Below are 23,034 nucleotides of genomic sequence, written 5' to 3'. Positions count from 1 at the left end.
TAGATGTTTCTTACGTCCACGGATTCAATCAGTTCAATGCATCTCACAGAGCTAATTTCACCACCTTCGGTTAGATTAACCGATGGCAGGGTGGCAACTGAAAAGAATACTTGGTTTTCATTCACCTCTATTTTCTGTTGCCACCCTGCTGATTTTAACCGTCGGTTAACTTAATAACCGAAGGTGATGAAATTGGCCCTCAGTGATGAAAACTCGTGGGAATTATCTTACTGGCAGAATCTTCTGCGCATGCGTGAATGACGTCACTGCCCCATGTGTCCGATTTCGGCAGACTCGTACTAAGATGTGATATACTTTTTAAAGCCTAAATAAATTTTCTTTTGTTTTTGTTAATATTTATGTTAATGATATATTAAAATCTTGTTATCTATTTACAGATAAACAAAATAAATTTTAAAAACCAAATTATATATTATTTCATTCAACATTATCTATTTTTTTTCTGTAAGGGATATAACGGTACCCTTATTTCAATAATATACGCTGGATGCGTTCCGTTTCACGCAATGAGCGCATAGATCGCCTGAAAATCTATAGTTCGTGTTACATATATTATGGATTTCCAAATGGTCTATGCGCTCTTTGCATGAAACGGAACGCAACTGCTATTGAGGTCTTCTGACGTTTGCACTACTGCGCATGTCTGAGATATTCCCCACGAGTTTTCATCACTGCCATCTCCATGGCAATGAAATATCAACATATTATATATATATTTATATAATATGTATATATATATTATATACATATAAAAACTGATTACTGTCAATATAAGAAAATTTACTTATCAAAATATTTAATGACATAAAGTATATTTCAAAAGCAATATAATAAATTGTATGAGTTTATTTATATCAAGTTAATTTTATAAATTTGAAAAATGTAATATTATAAATCTAATATATAGATTTAATTTGATAAACAATGACCTTATACTTTGACATACGAGTGCAAAATCCTGAAACAGCTTCAATAAACACATTTGCAACTTGGCACAATAATTATCCTTTATTAGCTGTTTCTGCATATTCTCAAGACAAGGGTGGTTTTGTAATTGTTTACGATGATCAAGGTGAACCTGTGCAGGACATTGAGTCACCAGGACATATTGTAGCGCAAGTTACTGCACTCGGATGGCATCCTGAGAGAACATGGTTGGCAGCAGGATGGGAGAACGGAGAATTGCGAGTTAGTATTATAAATACTATACACTACAGGAAGCAAATGATTGCTTATTTTTTATTAGTCATTTTTATTAGTAAATATCATTTTGATGAATTATTTTTTTTAAATTATTATAAAGTAAGTAAAAGTGTAAAATTATTATTATAGGTATGGCCAGGAGATACCGGAACTCAAGAATTCAGTGTAATAGCAACTCCTCATCGAGAGTCTATCACAATTCTGCAATGGAGTCAGTATGGTGGCTGTTTAGTATCCGCAGATACTGGTGGATCTATAGTTGGCTGGAAAATAGATTCCAGAGGACAACTTTTCATGACATTCCATCATGAATTGAAAGAGTCTTTTACGCAAATTGCATTTAGAACAAATCCCCCAAAACCAACTATTGACATTAGGTATAATAAACATCATTAATACATTTTTATATAAATAAGTAAAAATGACAAACAATTGAGTTTTTATATAGTATTATATTTTTTTAACATAAGTTACTTTATTAAATAAAATTATTAGAAATTAATAAAGCAAGTACTGAGTTAAAAAAAACTATTTTAAGTGAAAGTCATATAGTTTATAAATGAATTAATCTTCTTTTATTAATTTAATTTTTTATATAATTTATATATTTTTTTTTATTTTGAACGATTTATTGTTTGCAGTGGGTTAGCAAAGGCAGCAGTTGCTGGTGATGAAAGAGCCTTGGATTTATTTAGTTCGTGGCGACCAAGAACTGCTGCACCTACAGTGGTTTCAACTCAACGAGACAATCATGCATTCTACATTGGTACTGCAAATGGCATCATATATTTTGTTGACTCTCAGGGACAATGTAAGGAAGTTCTCAGTACTGATGGTGCAACATTATATTGCTTATTGTATCATCAGACCAGAGACTCTATCATCATCATGACAGAGGGATTAAATATTGGACACTTTCAATCAGACACAATCAGTGGAGAGCTCACTGAGTTGACAAAGGTAATAATTATATTATTAAGATTTATTGCAAATATAAATTTCTCATTTAATTTAAAATAATAAAATTATTCAATAAACAAGTGTTTATACGACCAAACTGGCAATTTATTGTTTGATTATTATATCACGACGTTTCGACCATATGGTTTCGGTCCTTATCAAGTGAAACTAAAATTACAATATAATAAATAATGATAGTCATGTTACAAAAAAAAAAATAGGATTAAGCAACTTACGTTATAATTAAAAGTAGAAAGAGAAAAATCGAAATGTCAAACTGACATTGTGTCAACCACTATGTTTGGAATACTGAGATCAACTAAACGACCTTTATTAATTTATCGTATATGTTGTTTAAATTCTCTGTATCTTTTTGGGAATTAACAGTGTTGTCAAATTTTTTAATAAAAAACATTTCAGCTATTTCTCTCTTTCTTACATGTTTTTCGTTATGTAGAATATCAGGCGCTGACCAATCGAAGTCATGATCAAATTTTAGTTTGTGTTTGCTAATTACGGATAAATTACTTTCGTGCATTTTTATATTATTACAATGTTCCTTGACTCGGGTGCTTAAGTGTCTTTTTGTCTGGCCAATATATGAAGCGCTACAATTCTTACAATTTATTTTGTAAACAACCTCCGTTCTATTGCTAATAGGCAAACTGTCCTTGCCGCGTTTAATCAATGAATTTAATTTGTTAGGTATATTGTAAACCACTGTCAGTCCCATATTTTTAAGCAACCGACCAACATCGTCACTCAAACCTTCGACAAACGGTAGTGCGATGTAGGAGGGTTTGTCTGTATCAATTTCCCCATCACCTAGAATGCTACTGCTCCGGTGTTTCAAAAATTCAGTCTCTTACAAATATAACGATTAACAATGTGTGTCGGAAAACAATTATTAAGTAAGATCTGCTTCACGACATCAATGTTTTTCCATGAAACTGGTCGTCAGATAGTAAAATAGCATGGTCAACAAGATTAAAAATGGTGTTCAACTTATATTTAAAAGGATGGCTCGAATAAAAATTTATGTATCTATCGGAACACGTAGCTTTTCTATACCAGTTTGTTAAAATTTTTCCGTTGGAACGGATAACACTGGTGTTTAAAAATTGATACATGAATCCGACTCTATTTCATGTGTGAATTTTAAACGTGGATGATAACTATTGAAAATCAAATCAATCTCGTCAACATTTGCACGTGGAACAATAGCAAAAATATCATCTACGTATCTATAATATACAGGAACCGCAAACCCAAGTAGACTTAAACAATGTGTCTCCAAATCATCCATCACAATATCTGCTAAAATAGGTGATAACGGAGAACCCATAGGGCTGCCAAAGATCTGTTCATAAAACTTTCCATTAAAAGAAAAACTAGTCGAATCTAGAATAACTTCCACTGCATATAAAAATTGAGGCAAATTAAATTTTGTGTTTGGAGCGATGTCATTCCAACGTTTTTCGATAGCGCGCAAAGCTAACTCTTTAGGAATGTTTGTAAATAATGCAGTAACGTCTAGTGATATCATTATTTCGTCATCATTAATAAGTTTCTCTTTCATGTCAGCAGCAAAAGACCAACCGTCTTTTATGTGAGATTTCGGTTGCAATTTTGAATTCTGTAAAATATCGTGTATGTACTTCGATATATTATACAACGGACTGCCTAGTGACGATACTATGATACGTAGTGGAAAACCAGTTTTATGGATCTTTGGCAATCCGTAACATCGTGGTAAATTCCCGTTCGTGATGTTTAAATGTTTGTATGTGGTTTCATCTATTAAGCCATTATCCCGCCAAGATTTGATAAGTAAATTAATTCTGCAAGTTAACTGTCTACTTGGATCTTTGTTCAATTTTTGTATGTAGATCGGTCATTCAACATATATTCCATTTTTTCCAAGTAATCTTTTTTATCCATGACTACTGTAACGTGACCTTTATCCGCTCTAGTGACAAAAATATCGTCGTTATTACGCAAAAATTCCTTACAAAGAGAGAATCCTTTGAGAATATATCTGTCTAGATGGTTAATATGTTTATTCTTACATAAAAATCTCTCGAGGGAATTTGCAATTGAGATTCTAGTTGTTTCGATTAATTCATTCGAAATAAGGCGGTGGTTCGCTTCTAAATTTTTTACAGTCCCAAGTACAATGTCAATACGATCTTTTTTATGGGATTGTTGTAATGGTAAGCCGAAATTATCACCCAGACTTAAAAGCTCAAGCACCCTTTCCGGAATATTTTTATTACTAATATTTACTAACCATCGTGATTTGTCTATGTTGTCAAACGGATTAAAAACTGTATTGTGTTTGGAGGTTAATTTGTTAAACTTTTTGATTAAATTAATCTTAATTCACACATGGATAAAAAAGATTACTTGGAAAAAATGGAATATATGTTGAATGACCGATCTACATACAAAAAATTGAACAAAGATCCAAGTAGACAGTTAACTTGCAGAATTAATTTACTTATCAAATCTTGGCGGGATAATGGCTTAATAGATGAAACCACATACAAACATTTAAACATCACGAACGGGAATTTACCACGATGTTACGGATTGCCAAAGATCCATAAAACTGGTTTTCCACTACGTATCATAGTATCGTCACTAGGCAGTCCGTTGTATAATATATCGAAGTACATACACGATATTTTACAGAATTCAAAATTGCAACCGAAATCTCACATAAAAGACGGTTGGTCTTTTGCTGCTGACATGAAAGAGAAACTTATTAATGATGACGAAATAATGATATCACTAGACGTTACTGCATTATTTACAAACATTCCTAAAGAGTTAGCTTTGCGCGCTATCGAAAAACGTTGGAATGACATCGCTCCAAACACAAAATTTAATTTGCCTCAATTTTTATATGCAGTGGAAGTTATTCTAGATTCGACTAGTTTTTCTTTTAATGGAAAGTTTTATGAACAGATCTTTGGCAGCCCTATGGGTTCTCCGTTATCACCTATTTTAGCAGATATTGTGATGGATGATTTGGAGACACATTGTTTAAGTCTACTTGGGTTTGCGGTTCCTGTATATTATAGATACGTAGATGATATTTTTGCTATTGTTCCACGTGCAAATGTTGACGAGATTGATTTGATTTTCAATAGTTATCATCCACGTTTAAAATTCACACATGAAATAGAGTCGGATTCATGTATCAATTTTTAAACACCAGTGTTATCCGTTCCAACGGAAAAATTTTAACAAACTGGTATAGAAAAGCTACGTGTTCCGATAGATACATAAATTTTTATTCGAGCCATCCTTTTAAATATAAGTTGAACACCATTTTTAATCTTGTTGACCATGCTATTTTACTATCTGACGACCAGTTTCATGGAAAAACATTGATGTCGTGAAGCAGATCTTACTTAATAATTGTTTTCCGACACACATTGTTAATCGTTATATTTGTAAGAGACTGAATTTTTGAAACACCGGAGCAGTAGCATTCTAGGTGATGGGGAAATTGATACAGACAAACCCTCCTACATCGCACTACCGTTTGTCGAAGGTTTGAGTGACGATGTTGGTCGGTTGCTTAAAAATATGGGACTGACAGTGGTTTACAATATACCTAACAAATTAAATTCATTGATTAAACGCGGCAAGGACAGTTTGCCTATTAGCAATAGAACGGAGGTTGTTTACAAAATAAATTGTAAGAATTGTAGCGCTTCATATATTGGCCAGACAAAAAGACACTTAAGCACCCGAGTCAAGGAACATTGTAATAATATAAAAATGCACGAAAGTAATTTATCCGTAATTAGCAAACACAAACTAAAATTTGATCATGACTTCGATTGGTCAGCGCCTGATATTCTACATAACGAAAAACATGTAAGAAAGAGAGAAATAGCTGAAATGTTTTTTTATTAAAAAATTTGACAACACTATTAATTCCCAAAAAGATACAGAGAATTTAAACAACATATACGATAAATTAATAAAGGTCGTTTAGTTGATCTCAGTATTCCAAACATAGTGGTTGACACAATGTCAGTTTGACATTTCGATTTTTCTCTTTCTACTTTTTAATTATAACGTAAGTTGCTTAATCCTATTTTTTTTTTTGTAACATGACTATCATTATTTATTATATTGTAATTTTAGTTTCACTTGATAAGGACCGAAACCATATGGTCGAAACGTCGTGATATAATAATCAAACAATAAATTGCCAGTTTGGTCGTATAAACACTTGTTTATTAATTTATTTACTGGCGACATTTTTAAAATTAAACATAAAAATTATTCAAATTATTAATCAATTTTTTTTTAAACTACATCTCATAACAAGAAAGAAAAACTCCGCTAGATCAAAATTAAAAAATAAAGGGATAAACGGCATAAGGATTCAGTTTGGCCTTTTTCATATATCATACTTGGTTTAGCCTATTAAACTAGTACTTATTTGTTAATATAACAAGCTTTTCCACTAGAAATTATTCACTTTATTAATTTTTTTGACTCGATGATAAATATTCAATTGTTTGCTTGGAATTGACATTCATTAGAAAAACGCAAAATATATATACATTTATTTGCATATTTATGGACATGGCATATTCATTATATTGTCATTTAATCAGTATTCATTTAAATTCAAACCTTTAAAAAAGTATATTTAAAAAAATATATAAAAATTAAAAGCATATCTATATATACACCTTTGAAAAATTTGTCTTTTCTATAAAAGTGATATCAAAAAAATGCGCAAATTGAGAATAGGAATTATATACACATTATGAAATTTAATTATTCAATTCAGAGGAATCTGATCCAACTAACTTTAACATATTTTATAAAGGTCACCCTCTTGAATAACCTTTCGGGGTTTTAAGCCATCATTCGTTGTTTATTAAAAAGTTATAGACAAACGTTTAATGAAAAGATGGAAAAGTTTTTTATCAATCCATTCCACACTGCCCGATGGATTCCGCTTGGACTACAATGCATTCACATTTATTAAAATGTGGTACACGAAGAAGGGGCTTCGCCCTTTTTCCTGCAAAAAAAATTAACCTGACTTAATTTATTTTCTAGAGAAACATTATTCGAAGTAAATAGATCTTCACACACAAAAATGTTATCATTTTATTCAAGAAAATATCATGAATATACGTCGAGGAATTATTTCGAGAAATTATCAAATTTCAAAAGCTATTGATCGATATCAATGTTCTATTCATTAAACTTCTTTTGTTGTTAACTTTTCAATAAACCATGAACGATGACTAACCTTTTAAAGATTATTCAAGACAGTAACCTCTATAATATATTAAGATCATTAGAGTTGACTTTATTGAAGTGAATAATTACCTTTAATACTTTTAATCAAGAGACACGGTAGTGTCTCGCGCCAAATTCAATGCGAAGCAGCGAGGCATTCTGGGTATTTTCACGCGAATCGGCAAGGTACGAGTATATTAGATTATCGGACCTCAATAACGGCTGAACCGATCATATTTTTAGTAGGCTCAATTGATAGCTTGGATTTAAATTATGTAATAAAAATGTCTTTACTTTTTTTCTATCTATATCATGAACGGAGATAATATAATGGAAAGTCAAAATGTCTAAAATTTTATTTAAGATACGTCTCCGTCATCATCGCTGCCCCAAGTCCCCAATGTGCATGTACGAAAATTTGTACGGTTGAGCGTTTGCCATAAGATTGCGTTAATGGCGCTTCATGATGTTTCTGTTCGTACCTGCTTTTGACAAGATTTTGACATTAATGAGTGACAGGTGAATTCGACAAGACGATTTATTAGACAAGGTTAATTTAATTGATAATTGACATTAATAATTTTTAATACAAGAATGCAATAGATGAAATAAAAATATCGTGGAACATTAAGAAATATTAATATAAGAGATATATCGCAAATAATGAAAAATAAAAAAATTCTTTATCTTGCGCTAAGTCACGCGAAGCAAAAATCACACGTTGTAACAGCGAGATGCATTGTGTAAAAATATCGCAACCAAAAAATAAAAAAATATAAAAATATATATAAAAATATGTAACAAAAATGTAAAAATAAATATTAAAATAAATAAATAAATATATATAACGTAAAAATAAATATAAGCAAAAATAATTGCATTTTGATGAAAAAGAAAAATGATATCCCTAAAAAAAATTACCTTTTTAAAAAAAGGTAAAAAAAGGCGCCAAGTACACGTGCTATGTGAAAAAATATTATATTTAAATAACATTTTAAATAAATATACTTTTGTATAAAATAATTATTTAAATTTCCTATAAAAATAATAATATCAAAAATGCGCCAAAAGCATAAAAATTTATGCTATAAAATATTTTTATTTTATTGTCTTCAATATTAAAAAAAATTATATTTAATAAATCGCATTATAATTAAAGTAGTAGTATAGCTAAAATAAAAGTTATTTTCTAAATAATTAAATGCACAATATACGCATCTAAGGCTTTAGGATATAATTATTGAAAAAATAATTTTCATAAATTTTAAATTGCATAAGACAAACTTACATCAAAGCAAGATATAAAAACTTGGCGTGCCCGAGTCGCACTAAACCTATTGTTTTAAATTTATTTGTGTTGTACAACATTTCATATTATGTGAAAATTAGTTGCATCAATCATATAATAAAAATATTATTATATTGAATAATTAAATATTATATTAAATTTTATAAGTTTTATACAAATAGCATATATACAAATTTATTATTATAAATACATTTACGTTTATATTATCATTCACATATATTATATTAAAATAAAATAATGTACCTATTTATAAAATGTACACGTTTTAAGGCGACCCGGGCATGCCAAGTTTTTATACCTTGCTTTGATATAAGTTTGTCTTATGCGATTTAAAATTTATGAAAAATTTTTTTTCAATAATTATATCCTAAAGCCTTAGATGCGTATATTGTGCATTTAGTTATTTAGAAAATAACTTTTATTTTAGCTATACTACAACTATAATTATAATGCGATTTATTAAATATAATTTTTTTAATATTGAAAACAATAAAATAAAAACATTTTATAGCATAAATTTTATGCTTTTGACGCATTTTTGATATCATTATTTTTATAGGATATTTAAATAATTATTTTATACAAAATGATATAATATCCCGGGAAAAAAAATCCATATATAAATATATATAAGGCAATATACATATATAAATATATAATATATGAAATATTCCCATATACAACTATACAGGGTGTCTAAAGTTGGTCGCACCACCCGTCGTGTGCAGGTAGAGCAGATAAAACTGAGAAGGAAAGTCCTGTACCATTTTTTTCTATAACGCTTAATAAAAGAGTTATTATTGAGTGAAGTCTGATCTATCATTGCTGATCTTTAGCCAGGCGCACGGGGATTGTCCCGTTTGCACACATAACAAATCGGACACGACAATATTTCCCGATCAGACCGATGATTGAAATCAATCTGATCAAACCTGTATGTCTAGTTTTTTGATTGTGGAGCTCCCCTGCAGGCAGAGGCGGAACATATTGCCTCCACGCAAACAGTTTAATGCGAAATGAAGTTCTAACATAGGTTTTACAACTTTCCACGCAAAGCGAAGCCGGTTTCCAATCGGGCCTGTGTCCGATCGAGCCGGTGTCCGATCGAGCTGGTGTCCGATCGAGCCGATGTCCGATCGAGCCTGTGTCCAATCGAGCCTGTATCCGATCGGGCCTGTGTCTGATCAAGTCTGTGTCCGATCGGGAAATTTTATCGTGTCAGATCGGTAATGTGCGCAATCGAGACTCACTCAGATTTTACATGGGTTTACAATTTTCTACGCAAAGCGAGGTTCAAGGCAAATCTATGTGTTTAATTTTAATGGTAGTGGTGCCCTCCCATAGAGGGGGACATACTATCTCTACGCATACACTTTTCAATGCGAAATAAGATTTTACATGGGCTTACAACTTTTCAAGCGATGCGAAGTTTCACATGGGTTTACAACTTTTTACGCGAAGTTCAACTCAAATCTATGTATTGATAAGTGCTCTTATATGAACTTTTTTTTTATTTCCCGAAATTGGGTTCACGCATAATTTATTTCTCACATCGAAAACAACTGGACTGGTGTCCGATCGGGAAATATTATCATGTCCGATCTGTAATGTGCGTAATCGGGATTCACTGTGCGCACATCGGTGTGCCGCGCGCTTGATATTGTGCGAGAGCGCTCAACGTCGTGCCCAACTTACAAAGTACATGCTACATTGTAAAGCAAGGTTCACCCTGTCTACCGGCGGGGGGAGGAGGGCCGAAGGGCCGTGTGTGTGTGTGTGTGTGCGTGTGTGTGCGTGTGTGTGCGCGTGCGCACGTGCTTCCTGTCCATGCATGTACTTTGGTATATTTCAAACTTCTTTTGTTCATAACTTTTTAATAAGCAACGAGCGATGATTAAATTAGAAGAAAAAGTTATCACAATAAAAATATTTCACAAAGGTAAAAAAAAGTACGCCAAGTACATAAAAAAATATTTCTTGTACACAACAGAAAGTTGAAAAGGTACTTATCTCTGAAAAATAACAAAAAAATTTTTCTCTAAAAAATAAAAAAACTAAATGAAATCAATAATTAACTAGCCAAGTATTTACAAGTAATTCAGTTTGTAAAGATTTGTAATTTGAAATAGTAGATATCATAAAATCAATTTTTATAGAAGTATTTTAGACAGATTTTCTACTTAAAATTAAAATACATTTAATTTTTATTAACAGAATTATTTCCGAAATAAATTCAATTTTGAATAGTATATCACAAGTTACATCACTTTAGAATTTATTAAAGGTGTTATATATTATAATATCAAATTATTTTGTTAATGTTAAGTGCAATTAGAATTCTTTTGATTTACAAAGTATATTTTACAAGATGTATAATTTGAAAGAAAATTTTTTGTAAACTCTAAGTCGGGACACGCGTATATAAAACAAACTTACAAAGCAAAATATAAAAACTTGGCGTGCCCACCGTAAACATGGAACTAGATTTGTGTTGTCTATACAATATTGCATGTAATATGAAAATGATTTGCATATTATGTCATATATTTATTTATATAATTATATATATTTTATAAAATATATTTTGCAAATCAAAAGAATTCTAATGTAATTATATATATTTTATAAGATATATTTTGTAAATCAAAGAAATTCAAATATAATTATATATATTTTATAAGATATATTTTGCAAATCAAAAGAATTCTAATATAATTATTATATATATTTTATAAGATATATATTTTGTAAATCAAAGAAATCTTAAAATATAATTATATATATTTTATAAGATACATTTTGCAAATCAAGGAAATCCTAATATAATTATATATATTTTATTAGATATATTTTGCAAATCAAAGGAATCCTAATTGCACTAAAAATGATGCAAGTAATTTTTACATAATATGAAATATTGTACAACACGAATTAATTGTATAAGTTTATGAACCGGGCACGCCAAGTTTTTATATTTTGCTTTGTAAGTTTGTTTTATATGCGCGCTCCAACTTAGAGTTTACGAAAAATTTTCTTTCAAATTATACATCCTGTAAGATATGCTTTGTAAATCAAAAGAATTCTAATTGCACTTAACATTAACAATATGATTTGATATTATAGTATATAATATCTTTAATAAACTCTAAAGTGATGTAACTTGTGATATACTATTCAAAATTGAATTTATTTCGGAAATCATTCTGTTAATAAAAATTAAATGTGTTTTAATTTTAAGTAGAAAATCTGTCTAAAATACTTCTATAAAAATTGATTTTATGATACCTACTCTTTCAAATTACAAATCTTTACAAACTGAATTACTTGTAAATACTTGGCTAGTTAATTATTGATTTCATTTAGTTTTTATTTTTAGAGAAAAATTTTTTTATTTATTATTTTTCAGAGATAAGTATCTTTTCAACTTTCTGTTGTGTACAAGGAATATTTTTTATGTATAATAGAAATCAAATATTAAAAAATGAATAAATAAAAGGCCAATTGAAGCCCGGACGCGGTAATTAGTGCGTGAAGTAGTATAGATATTTTTATTTTACAAATATTTTACAAATTATTTTACAAATACATTTATGTCAAACGTTTCGACCCCTTTTTGGGTCCTCTTCAGTGAAAATTCGCGAGAATAAATTAAGCGCAAGTACAACTATACGCAGCGAACCATGTTTTCAATATAAACTAGTAACCTGGCGCAACGGAGTTATTATGTTATATGGTGCAATAACAAAAATTTTTTGCGAGGATGGAGGCGCATTATTGATGCTGTGGGTAAGCGGACTTACCATGTGGAAGGGTGACACGCTTACAGTGAGCATAAGGAGACGTCCGAGAGAATGTAAGTGAAGTGCAAAGGCCATGCACAAACATGAAGAGGGTCGCAACTCCATTCGAGCGCGAAGTCCGTGTGTCTCATTTACTATGAAATTTAATAGCGAGTGAGAGAGCACTGAGGAAATCATTGTTAGTTCTATTGGAATAAAACTGAAATACGAAGTACTCACAATCAAACGTTGAGTTTGGAGAACAAGATCAGCGGTCAAAATTAATCAAACTATATTTCTTAGTCAAGTGTGTAAAGGTTGAGAGACGTGCTTGACAGTGGGACGTCACGCTGACAAGTGAGGCAAATCGAGACAAAATCGGAACAAAAACAAATAGGAAAGGGGCAAGTAGATACAAAAAAAAACAAATGTTTGAAAATAAACAGTGTCAGAATAGTGATAAACAAAAAGAGAAAACATAATGGGGAAACTAAGTTAGACCAAGCATTTTTTTAAAATAGGGAAGTAAGAGACGTCAAGAAAACTCGTATCCTCCTGTAAATTAATACCATTTTTTTGTGATTTAATATGTAACATTTCAGAAATGCATCTTTTCCTGTATGAGGATTCTTTATCTAAAATTCGGATGTCATCCCAATCAAATTCATTTCCAGAGAACCGATGGTCAGTGATAACGGAATGGGAAGAAACAGCTCTGTTGATGTTTGAGCGATACTCCTTAATTCGGGTGCACAACTGTCTGCCCGTTTGTCCCACATATGATGCATCACAATTCCGATAGCAAATCTTATAGACCACATTACTATGATTTTCAGAAGAAAGGGGGTCCTTATATGTTTTAACAAATTTGCTGAGTCTATTGGAGCAAATGTCTGTCGCCAAAGATCTGTCAATCCCTTTAATTAAAGGTAGCAATTTTTCCGTGACGCCTCTTACATAATAACGGTGAAGTAGGAAGGTGAGGGGGAGAGGAGAGGAACAAGGAAGGGAAGGAGGGATGGTGTTCTTAAAAATTAATGTTTTGACTCTGTTACGTATGGCATCAAAGATGAAATTGAGAGGGTAATCGTTATCGAAGAGAATGTTGACGATCAAGTTCAAGTTCTTTTCGTGAAAAGTGGGGTGCGATAATCTGAATGCACGGTCAATCCATAAATAACACCTCTCTTGACATATTGGGTGTTGTGAAAAATAGTTTAGAAACCTTCCCGAAAAGGTAGGTCTCTGATACCAGTCGTACAGAATCTGCCATCAATTAAACTAATGGAGAGATCCAAATAATTAATGTTGTTATTTTTATTTGATTCTATGGTGAATTGTAATCTGGAATGGATGGAGTTGAAATAAGAAAAGATGGTGGAAAAAAAGGCCACAGAAGCAGCAAAAAAGATATCGTCAACATATCCAAAGTACAGAGGTAGTTTGATAGGTAGCATTGAGACGGTTTTCTCCTCCAAATCTTGAACGACAATGTCCGCCAAAATTTTTTATGTACTTGCGTACTTTTTTTACATTTGTGAGGTTTTTTTATTGTGATCTGATTGCTTTTTGTAAAAATTTATATATTTTCTGTAAAGAACTTTCTGTTGTGTACAAGGAATATTTTTTATGTATTTGGCGTACTTTTTTTTACCTTTGTGAGGTTTTTTTATTGTGATCTCATTGCTTTTTGTAAAAATTTATATTTTTTCTGCAAAGAATATATATGAGTTTTTAGCATTTTGAGGCCAATTGTACTTTTGTACTTTTAAATCATTTATTAATTGCCACTCGGTACCATTAACACGTACTATGCTTGTATAATGTCCATCAGTTATACTTTTATTTTGATGAAAAATTCCACTAATGACTTCATATATATTGGCATCAATACTTATCTTTTCCGTAGGTACAGCTTTAATTTTTAAATCTGTTACTTTAATAATTTTTGTATCACTAATTTTAAATAACAATAACTGTAAGATGATAATACTTCCTATTATTCTTATATCAGTCTTTTCAAGTACTGAGACAGCATCACAATTGGTACATATTTTTTGAACATTATTCCATTGTGAAAAATTATATTGTATTAATTGTTATAAAGTATGGTTTTTTTAAATTTACAAATGAACACATACTAATAAATTGAAATTTTAGTAGACTAGTTAATTATTATTATATCTTTTTTAACGTTCTTATATAAAACTTTATAAAATTTTGTATAAAATACAAATATTTAATATAATATTTTTATTATATAATATAACAATAATTTTCATATAACGTGGAATATAGTATGGACAAGTCTGAATCCATATACATTAAAAAAAATAGGGAACATTTTTCATATTCTAAAAATTGGACTATTTTCAAACAAAATTGAAACTCGACGAAAAATCATTGTACACAAAATTAAAAAACCATTTTAAAGCTTGCAGTTTTAACTTTAACGCACTATCAGTAATTTTTAATATTTTTTTATCTTGTTTGTTTTGTACTTTAAAAAAGAATACATTGTTTTGTTCTTTAAAAATACATATTTTTGACATTCTGCAGCTCGATGAAAAAATTCAAAAAATTCAACTTAAGTTCATTAAACAACAATATTTTGCCTACAAAATGTATAAAATTTTTAAATTTTTCTACGATTTTTTTTGACCAAGTTACATGAGTTTGAAATCTGTATTTTTTAAAAATAAAAAAATGATAAAAGTTTTTTAAAAATCACCAATATCGTTAAAGTTAAAATTTCAAGCTTTATAAAATGCTTTCTTAATTTTCTGTCTACGATGATTTTTGGTGGAATATCGACATTTCTAACAAATACAATTTAGTTTCAAAATTGTGTAACTTATTAAAAAAGAAGAAAAATGTTTAAAAAAGCATTTTGTAGGCAAAATAGAAATGTTGTAGTTTATGGAACATGAGATAAAATTTTTAAAAGAAATTTTTTTATTGAGTTGCAAAGTGTCAAAAATATTTTTTAAGAATTTTAAGAAACAAAACAATGTATTCTTTTTTAAAGTACAGAACAAGGAAAATAAAAAAATTTTTTAAAACCATCGATAGCGCGTTAAAGTTGAAACTTCAAGCTTTAAAATGCTTTTTTAATTTTGTGTACGATGATTTTTCGTCGAGTTTCAACGATTTGAAAATAGCTCAATTTTTAAGGTATAAAAAGTATTCCTTATTTTTTTTAGTAGTATATTTTAATGCAATCTGGGCACATCAAATTTTTATACTTTGCTTCGGTATAAGTGTTTGCAACTTAGAGTTTACGAAAAGTTGTCTTTCAAATTATACATCTTGTAATACATACTTTGCAAATTAGAGAAATTCTAAACAGAGAACAAACGCTGTATACGCCGCATAGTGACGTATGACTTCTGTCTATACGTTCTATCCGTCATGCTCGATGCCGTCTAGTCCGCATACCTGTCCTACTCTCCTCTCCCTCTCCTCTCTCTCTCTCGCTCTCTCTCTCTGTTTCTCTCTCTCTCTTTATCATATATAAAAGAGTGTATACAAAAGAATAATCAAACGTAAATAGTGTGAATGCCCCTTGATAGACAAAATTGTTTTGCGTGTGCGTGCAAGCATACGTACGTGAGTCTGAACTTATCCGGGAAAAAAAAGTATCACATTTGCTATATACGAATATCATTTCTCAGGATTGACAGCACCAATCTTATTCAAACTGATCGCAATTGAAACCTGGCATTCACATTATATAATAAAAGTGCAGTTAGATTTTTGATTACGGTTCTAGTTCCTGAGATATTTTAATCGAAAGTATTATAGACATAAAACTCCGGATAAGCTACTTGGTAACGCTGCGGTCCTTGTACATAAGCAAAACTCTTGGCAAGCCAGACAGATTTCTTTTATATATTTCTTGGCGTTTTTTTTATGAATTTGGCGTCGCACCGCTACCACGTCGCTTGATTCAAAATAATGTCCTTGACAACATATATTAAGATCAAAGTCTGCCTCTCTTCATCGGCATATTTACTATTTTTTTTATACTTTTGATGCCAATGTGTTTAGAATGTTCTAAAACGTCGAAAAAACATATTTTTACAAAATGTCGAGTATATGTGTTATATTTATGTTTGTATGTACACCAAAGGACGTGGTTCGATTATCTGTCGTAAATTTTAAGATAATGAGCTAAAATTTTTTATATGACTAAAGTATCATTCGAAGTTGGTAGTTGGCTTGGTTGGTAGTAGGATCGATAAAGGGGTATATTTTTTATAAAATTTTAAATTCTGAATTCTAAGTTCAAAAAAGGTATTCTAATTTTCGCAAATTTTGAGATATTTGTCTAAATTTTTTTATATAAATAGAATTATTAAAGGATGGTTAATATTGAATTTAATGAGAATTGATAAAAGGATTTATTTTTTATGAAATTGAAGTTTTTTTTTCAATAAAGATATGCTGTAATAACTTCCACAAATGTTGAGATATCAGGCTAAATATTTTTACGTTAATAGAGCTAGCATTAAAAAATAATTGGTATTGATTTTAATGAGAATTGATGAAAGAGTTTATTTTTTATAAAATTTTGACTTTTTCTAAAAAAAAAAGATGTAGCTGCTTTAACTTTATCAAATTTTAAAATATCGGGCTAAATATTTTTACATTAATAGAGTATCATTAAAGCATGGCTGGTATTGAATTTGATTAGAATTGTTGAAACGGTTCAGTTTTTATGAAATTTTCAATTTTTCAATAAATGTTTGTTTACAACCAAATTTCTACAAATTTTTTAAATATTAGATTAAATTGTTTTATATGAACTTTTTTAGATTAAATTGTTTTATTTAGATTATTAAATTGTTTTTATTAGATTAAATTGTTTTATATGAATATGAATTGTTTTATAGAATATCATTAAATTATGGTTAGTAAAACTATTTTAGAGTCTCGGAAACTGATATCATTCCGATTTGTAATTACGATTACTGATATTATAAAAAAAGGAAATAATATTATAAGGAAGTCATGTGCAAGTTTTCAATTTGCATAATTTCTTTTTATTTGTTTTTTCTTAAAAATATGTTTTTTTAACAATTGATTTCTCTTATTATTTTGCATAAAAGTATTAAGATAAAATAATTGGAAAATAAATATTTTGAGATATTTCATAGAGAGCTTATGTAAAATTATGTCAAATTAAAGTATAAAATATCTTGTAAACTATTAAATTTTTGGCCATATTAACCTTATAATTTTCTACGCCGAATATCGATTTTTTTATACGAGGAATCGGTTTATGTAAGCAAATTAGCTTCCATTTAAAAAAAATGAAGATGACTTTGAAATAATCTCATGATCTTTATCTAACAAGGAAAAAGCGGGCCCAACACCGATTCAAGTGGCGATTTTTCTATGGAGTTCTCAATGAGAAAGAAATTGTGTTAATGTTATAGAGCACGCTTCTCACGCGTTTATTTGAAAATTAATGTAAAAGATTTTAAATAAAAAAAAAACAGAACTTTGCGATGTGCAATAATCGAAGTGGTGGCGTGACTCAGCGGATAATACTCAAATATTGTAAGTGCGGGATCGCTGGTTAGAATCCCTGTATGTAATTTTTTTTTTAATTTTAGTGTAATTTTTCTTTTTCTATTTCCAGCAGCATTTTAGCATTAAGTAAACAAATATTAGGCGAGTTTTTTATAACATCATTTAATTTTTAACATTTTGTTTTATCTTTTTTGATGAAAATTTGTACAATAATATCAAAATGTTTTTTACAAAAAAATAAAAGAACAGTAAGGAAAAAGTAAATGAACAATGTTTAATTAAAAAACTATGTTAATTAAAACGAAATAATAATAATAATAATTAATAATAATATTTACATAAAGAATTAATTCACAATAATTAAAAATTTCTTTCTTTTAATGTTGATGTTAATTGTAAAATGTTGCTAAAGAGAAAAATAATAAAATTTTTTGAAAGAAAAAAAAAACTTAATTATTGTGAATTTGTTGTTTACAGGTAAATATGCATATTAGCGCCGACCTCACCAATTTCTACGAACTTGACATATGTTATCAAGGACATGACTCCAAGTAACTTGCAAAAAATTTTAACCGTCATTCGTTGTTCATTACAAAGTTATTGACAATTTAAGTTTATGACTTTTCACGCGAAGCGAGATACGATTTTAAATGGATTTGTAACTTTGTGTGCAAAATGAGGTTCAGTTTATATCAGAAATAGGTTTGGATTAGGTTATTTTTTCTTTTAGATAGGGAGGGGGTAGGGGGAAATAGAACCCCCCCCCCTACGGGGGGAGGGCGGAACCCATTGTTTTATGCATACACTTTTTAATGCGAAGAAAAGTTTTACATGGGTTTACAACTTTTTACGTGAAGCAAGATTCAACGTGAACTTATGTGTCTAATTTTTTGATAGTGGAGCCCCCCCGCAGAGGCGGCAGAACCCATTGTGTCCAGGCATGTACTTTTTAAAGCAAAGTGAGATTTCATATGGGTTGTACATAAGTTGAACCTCGCTTTGCGTAAAAATTTGTAATGTGGAATTTCACTCCTCATTAAAAAGTGTATGTATGAAAACAGTATGTTCGGTCCCCCCCCCCTCCCCTACGAGGGGACCTCCACTATCAAGATATTAGACATATAGGCGTTGAATTTTGCTTTACGTGGAAAATGGAAAAACCCAAAAGTTTTGTCTCTGAAAATGCAAATAAACACTTTTTCATATCTGCTCTACACAAATACAACGTAAACAAACTTTATTTGTCCTTATTTTATAACAGAACATGCATTAAAACTGTGAAACTTTAAAATCGTATATTTCGAAAACTATAAGAGATCGATGATTAAGTTATAAGGAAAAGTTACTCAGGGTCATGTCCTTGACAACATATATCAAGGTCATTGAGGTCCGCGCTAATATGCATATTTACCAATTATTATTATTAATTATTATTAATTATTATTTTATTTTAATTAACATATTTCTTGAATTAAACATTGTTAATTTTCCTATCTTTTCTGTAGAAAGCATTTCGATATCATTGCACAAATTTTCATCAAAGAATATGGAACAAAATATTAAGAATTAAATTATTATGAAAAACCGGCGTAATATTTATTTATTTAATGTTAAAATGCTGCTAGGAATCGAAAAAGAAAAATTACACAAAAATTTAAAAAAAAATTACGTATAGGGATTCTAATCAGCGATTTCACAAAACTTGCGCTATCCGCTAAGCCACGCCACTATTTCGATTGTTGCACATTGCAAAACAGTTAAGTTCTGCTTTTTTTAATTTAAAATCTTTTACATTAATCTTCAGACAAACGCGTGATAAGCGTGCTCTATAACTTTAACACAATTTCTTTCTCATTGAGGATTACACACAGAAAAATCGCCGCTTGAATTGGCGTCGGGCACGTCTGGCCTTCCCCTTGTAAAAGCAAACCAATAGCACCATCTTATATCCTCTTGAAATCGAAAAACTTTTGTACAAAACATTTTTTTTTTTTGTAAAAAGCATAGTAAATAAGATATGTAAGTAGGGACGTTAAAATAACTCACCCTGTACAGTTATATATAATTTTATATTTGTATAATCATATACATACATATACTTTTATATTTAATTATATATCGGTAATTTTACTTCCATTTAAAAAAGACTAATGCAAAAATTAATCTTCTAATTATTTTTTAAATTTATTTTTCTTTCTTTTGTATATTGACAGTAAATACAATTATTAAAAATAAAGTTTTCTAAAACTACCAAAAAATGTATAGGATTTTCTATCTTGACTTATCGTACCTCATACATATATTGGCCAAGTTTATACCGATAAACTTTAATACGTATTAAATATACACTGTCCAATCAAAGCAATTCCTCTAAAGAATAGAATAGTTATGATTGGTCAGAATAGTATTTAATATGTATTAAAGTATATCAGTGTAAACTAGATCATAATCTAGGACAAAGATAAGATCATTTGACCACACAATAAAAATTTAATTAGAATTGGAATATTCCTAGAAGTTATTACATATCGAACTTAGAAAGCTCATCTAATTTCTCAATACAGCATGGTATTTTACTTCATTAATTGACCGAAAACTAATAAAGAAAAGAAACGCTTGTGATGATGGCTTAATAATAGAAAACTTCAGCATTAAAATTTTAGATCGAACCTTATCTCTGTTCATAATACATGTAAAGCAATAATAAGGAGACTTTTTTTGGCATAATTAAATTTCAAGCTACCAATTAAGCCTATTAAGAATTTGGTTGATTCAGCCGTTATTAAGATTTGATAATCTCACAATAAAATATTCTGCTGGCTGGTTCGTGTATAGATGTACGATCCGTCTTGCTATTGCTGCATGCTTATATCAATGCGAGAACCATGTCTTTTAATTTGATCAATATATTATTGTTATATATTATTCTAGGTAAAATTAAATAGCAGAAATGATATATCACGTACTGCTAGTACCACTCTATGTTGGATCAGTGGAAATACCTTGGCTGTGCTCACAGGAGAACTCGCTATCCGATGTTGGGATCTTCATACAGGTGATACATACGTTCTCTCGCCTCCAGATTCATCTAATGGAAATATTGCCACTCCTCAGGAAATGTGTACCAGTTTGGCGTTTTGCAAAAGCAATGGTAAGAACGAGTTAACCAATGTGTTTCTAAAATTTTAAATCAGATCTATTCGAATTAATTTTTCTATATAAGAGTGCTTACCAACACTCATAATCGATTATATATAGTATTGCATGATTATCCACCTTGTATTATTATTGTTATTTTCATCCAAGTTTGAAAACAATTAGCGAAATGTATATATAAATGTATATAATAATATCTCGCATTTCTCAGATACTTTGGCTGTTGGTACTAATTTGGGAACAATTTATTTATGGAAACGGAAATCTTCCTCTGACAATGATGAGAATGCCTGGCAAAACGTGCCAGAATCTTGCGCGATTCATGGAACAGTGAAGCAATTGACATGGGGCATCAGTTTATCACGGAATTCTCTTCTGGCTGTCAACTGCATCACCAATGTATTTATCTTGCGTCAACAGTCAATGTGCGCTGTATATAATAATGGCATTTGCGCGAGTCAGCTCACACCTACACAGATTCTACTTGAGATGGACGAACAGAGCTATACGCTAAAGACAGACATTCAAGTGCAAGTAATTGCCGTTACAAAAGAGTATGTCGCCGTTTCTTCCGGTAGACAAATTATTGTCAATCGCATTAACAAAAGTATCAATCTCAACACGACTGTATTGGCGACCTTCACTTGTGATACCGAAAAGATGCTCATTTATGAGCATACATTGATTGTGTTGACTCCAATAAACATTCAGTTGCGATCTATAGAAGGTTCTGTCATTCAGACATTACCTTCTTTACCAGAAGAGGGTGAACCGATCACGATGGAATTAACAGGTAAACATTTTTAGATAATAAATATCAATTTTTTTAATCTAAGACTCTTATGTATAGGGTGTCCGGTAATAGACGGATCATCTCTCGTGTACAGTTAGAACGAGTTAAACCAAGTAAAAAAGTCCTGTACTATTTTGTGATCTTTACAATAATTAATGAGATATTAATTAAAAAAGATTGGCCAATCAGCGCGAACAAAAGCGCATGGCAAAGCAGTGAGAGGGACGCTCTACAAAGGATTAACAATGGCTATGTATGAACGGCAAAATTGCAGCGTTATATACCTCGTACATAATCATTGTCCTTTGTAGAAGCCCCCTATTTTGCCTATCCGGACACCTTGTGTGTGTATATATACACACGCACGCACGCACGCACATGCGCACACGCACACACACACGCACACACACACAATATATATATATACTAGTACATAATACAGAATAAATCAATAATGAATAAATAATAAATAGTTAAATGTAGAGTAATAAGAAAAAAAATAAATAACAAATCAATAATAAATAAATAATAAATAATAAATAATTAAATGTAGAATAATAAGAAACATGCATCGCCGCGGCACACGAGTCATGAGTCAAACTTGGTCGTGCTGATTCTGACCGCACGAATTTCATGCGCTCCCATACGTCAACTTCAATGCCTTACCATTCAAATTGTATTCATCGGATCACTTTTTTGTAAAGAGCTTTTTGGCTTAGAATTTCATGAAGAATCTATCATTAAAAAGTTTTCCGCTAGTTTTGGGACACCCTGTATATATAATATAATGTATGTACAGGGTGTGTCAAAAGTCTGAATACACTTAAATATCTCGTAAACGTTACATTTTAGAGAAAAATATCTCAGACAAAAGTTATAAGACTCAAAAAGACGCATTTAATGACAGTATTTCTTGTCGACGATATTTCGTTGACGATTGTCTAACGACAATATATTCATATCATAAATATTCTTTATTTGTTTGTACTGTA

At 30.2% G+C, this 23,034-nt stretch overlaps 1 protein-coding gene and 1 long non-coding RNA gene across 2 annotated transcripts in view; one reads left to right on the top strand and one right to left on the bottom strand.

Moving 5' to 3' along the window:
• Positions 1-898: 898 nt before the first annotated feature.
• Positions 899-23,034, top strand: part of LOC126856612 (intraflagellar transport protein 140 homolog) — a 34,542-nt gene continuing 12,406 nt past the window's right edge. The window contains exons 1-5 of the mRNA XM_050605270.1: positions 899-1,209; positions 1,354-1,601; positions 1,866-2,184; positions 21,025-21,244; positions 21,461-22,042. Of these exons, the coding sequence (XP_050461227.1) occupies positions 946-1,209; positions 1,354-1,601; positions 1,866-2,184; positions 21,025-21,244; positions 21,461-22,042 (1,633 nt within the window). The 5' untranslated portion in view covers positions 899-945. The remainder of the gene's footprint in view (positions 1,210-1,353; positions 1,602-1,865; positions 2,185-21,024; positions 21,245-21,460; positions 22,043-23,034) is intronic.
• On the bottom strand, positions 20,891-21,519 carry LOC126856677 (uncharacterized). The gene is made up of 3 exons (XR_007688394.1): positions 21,370-21,519; positions 21,060-21,270; positions 20,891-20,982 (listed from the first exon to the last, which is right to left on the bottom strand). It is a non-coding gene; the product is annotated as an uncharacterized LOC126856677 (long non-coding RNA).

This window comes from Cataglyphis hispanica, chromosome 19 (assembly GCF_021464435.1).
Source record: "Cataglyphis hispanica isolate Lineage 1 chromosome 19, ULB_Chis1_1.0, whole genome shotgun sequence".
Taxonomy (NCBI): domain Eukaryota; kingdom Metazoa; phylum Arthropoda; class Insecta; order Hymenoptera; family Formicidae; genus Cataglyphis; species Cataglyphis hispanica.
The sequence above is the reverse complement of the archived record's forward strand: the minus strand, read 5'-3'. Positions and strand labels throughout refer to the sequence as shown.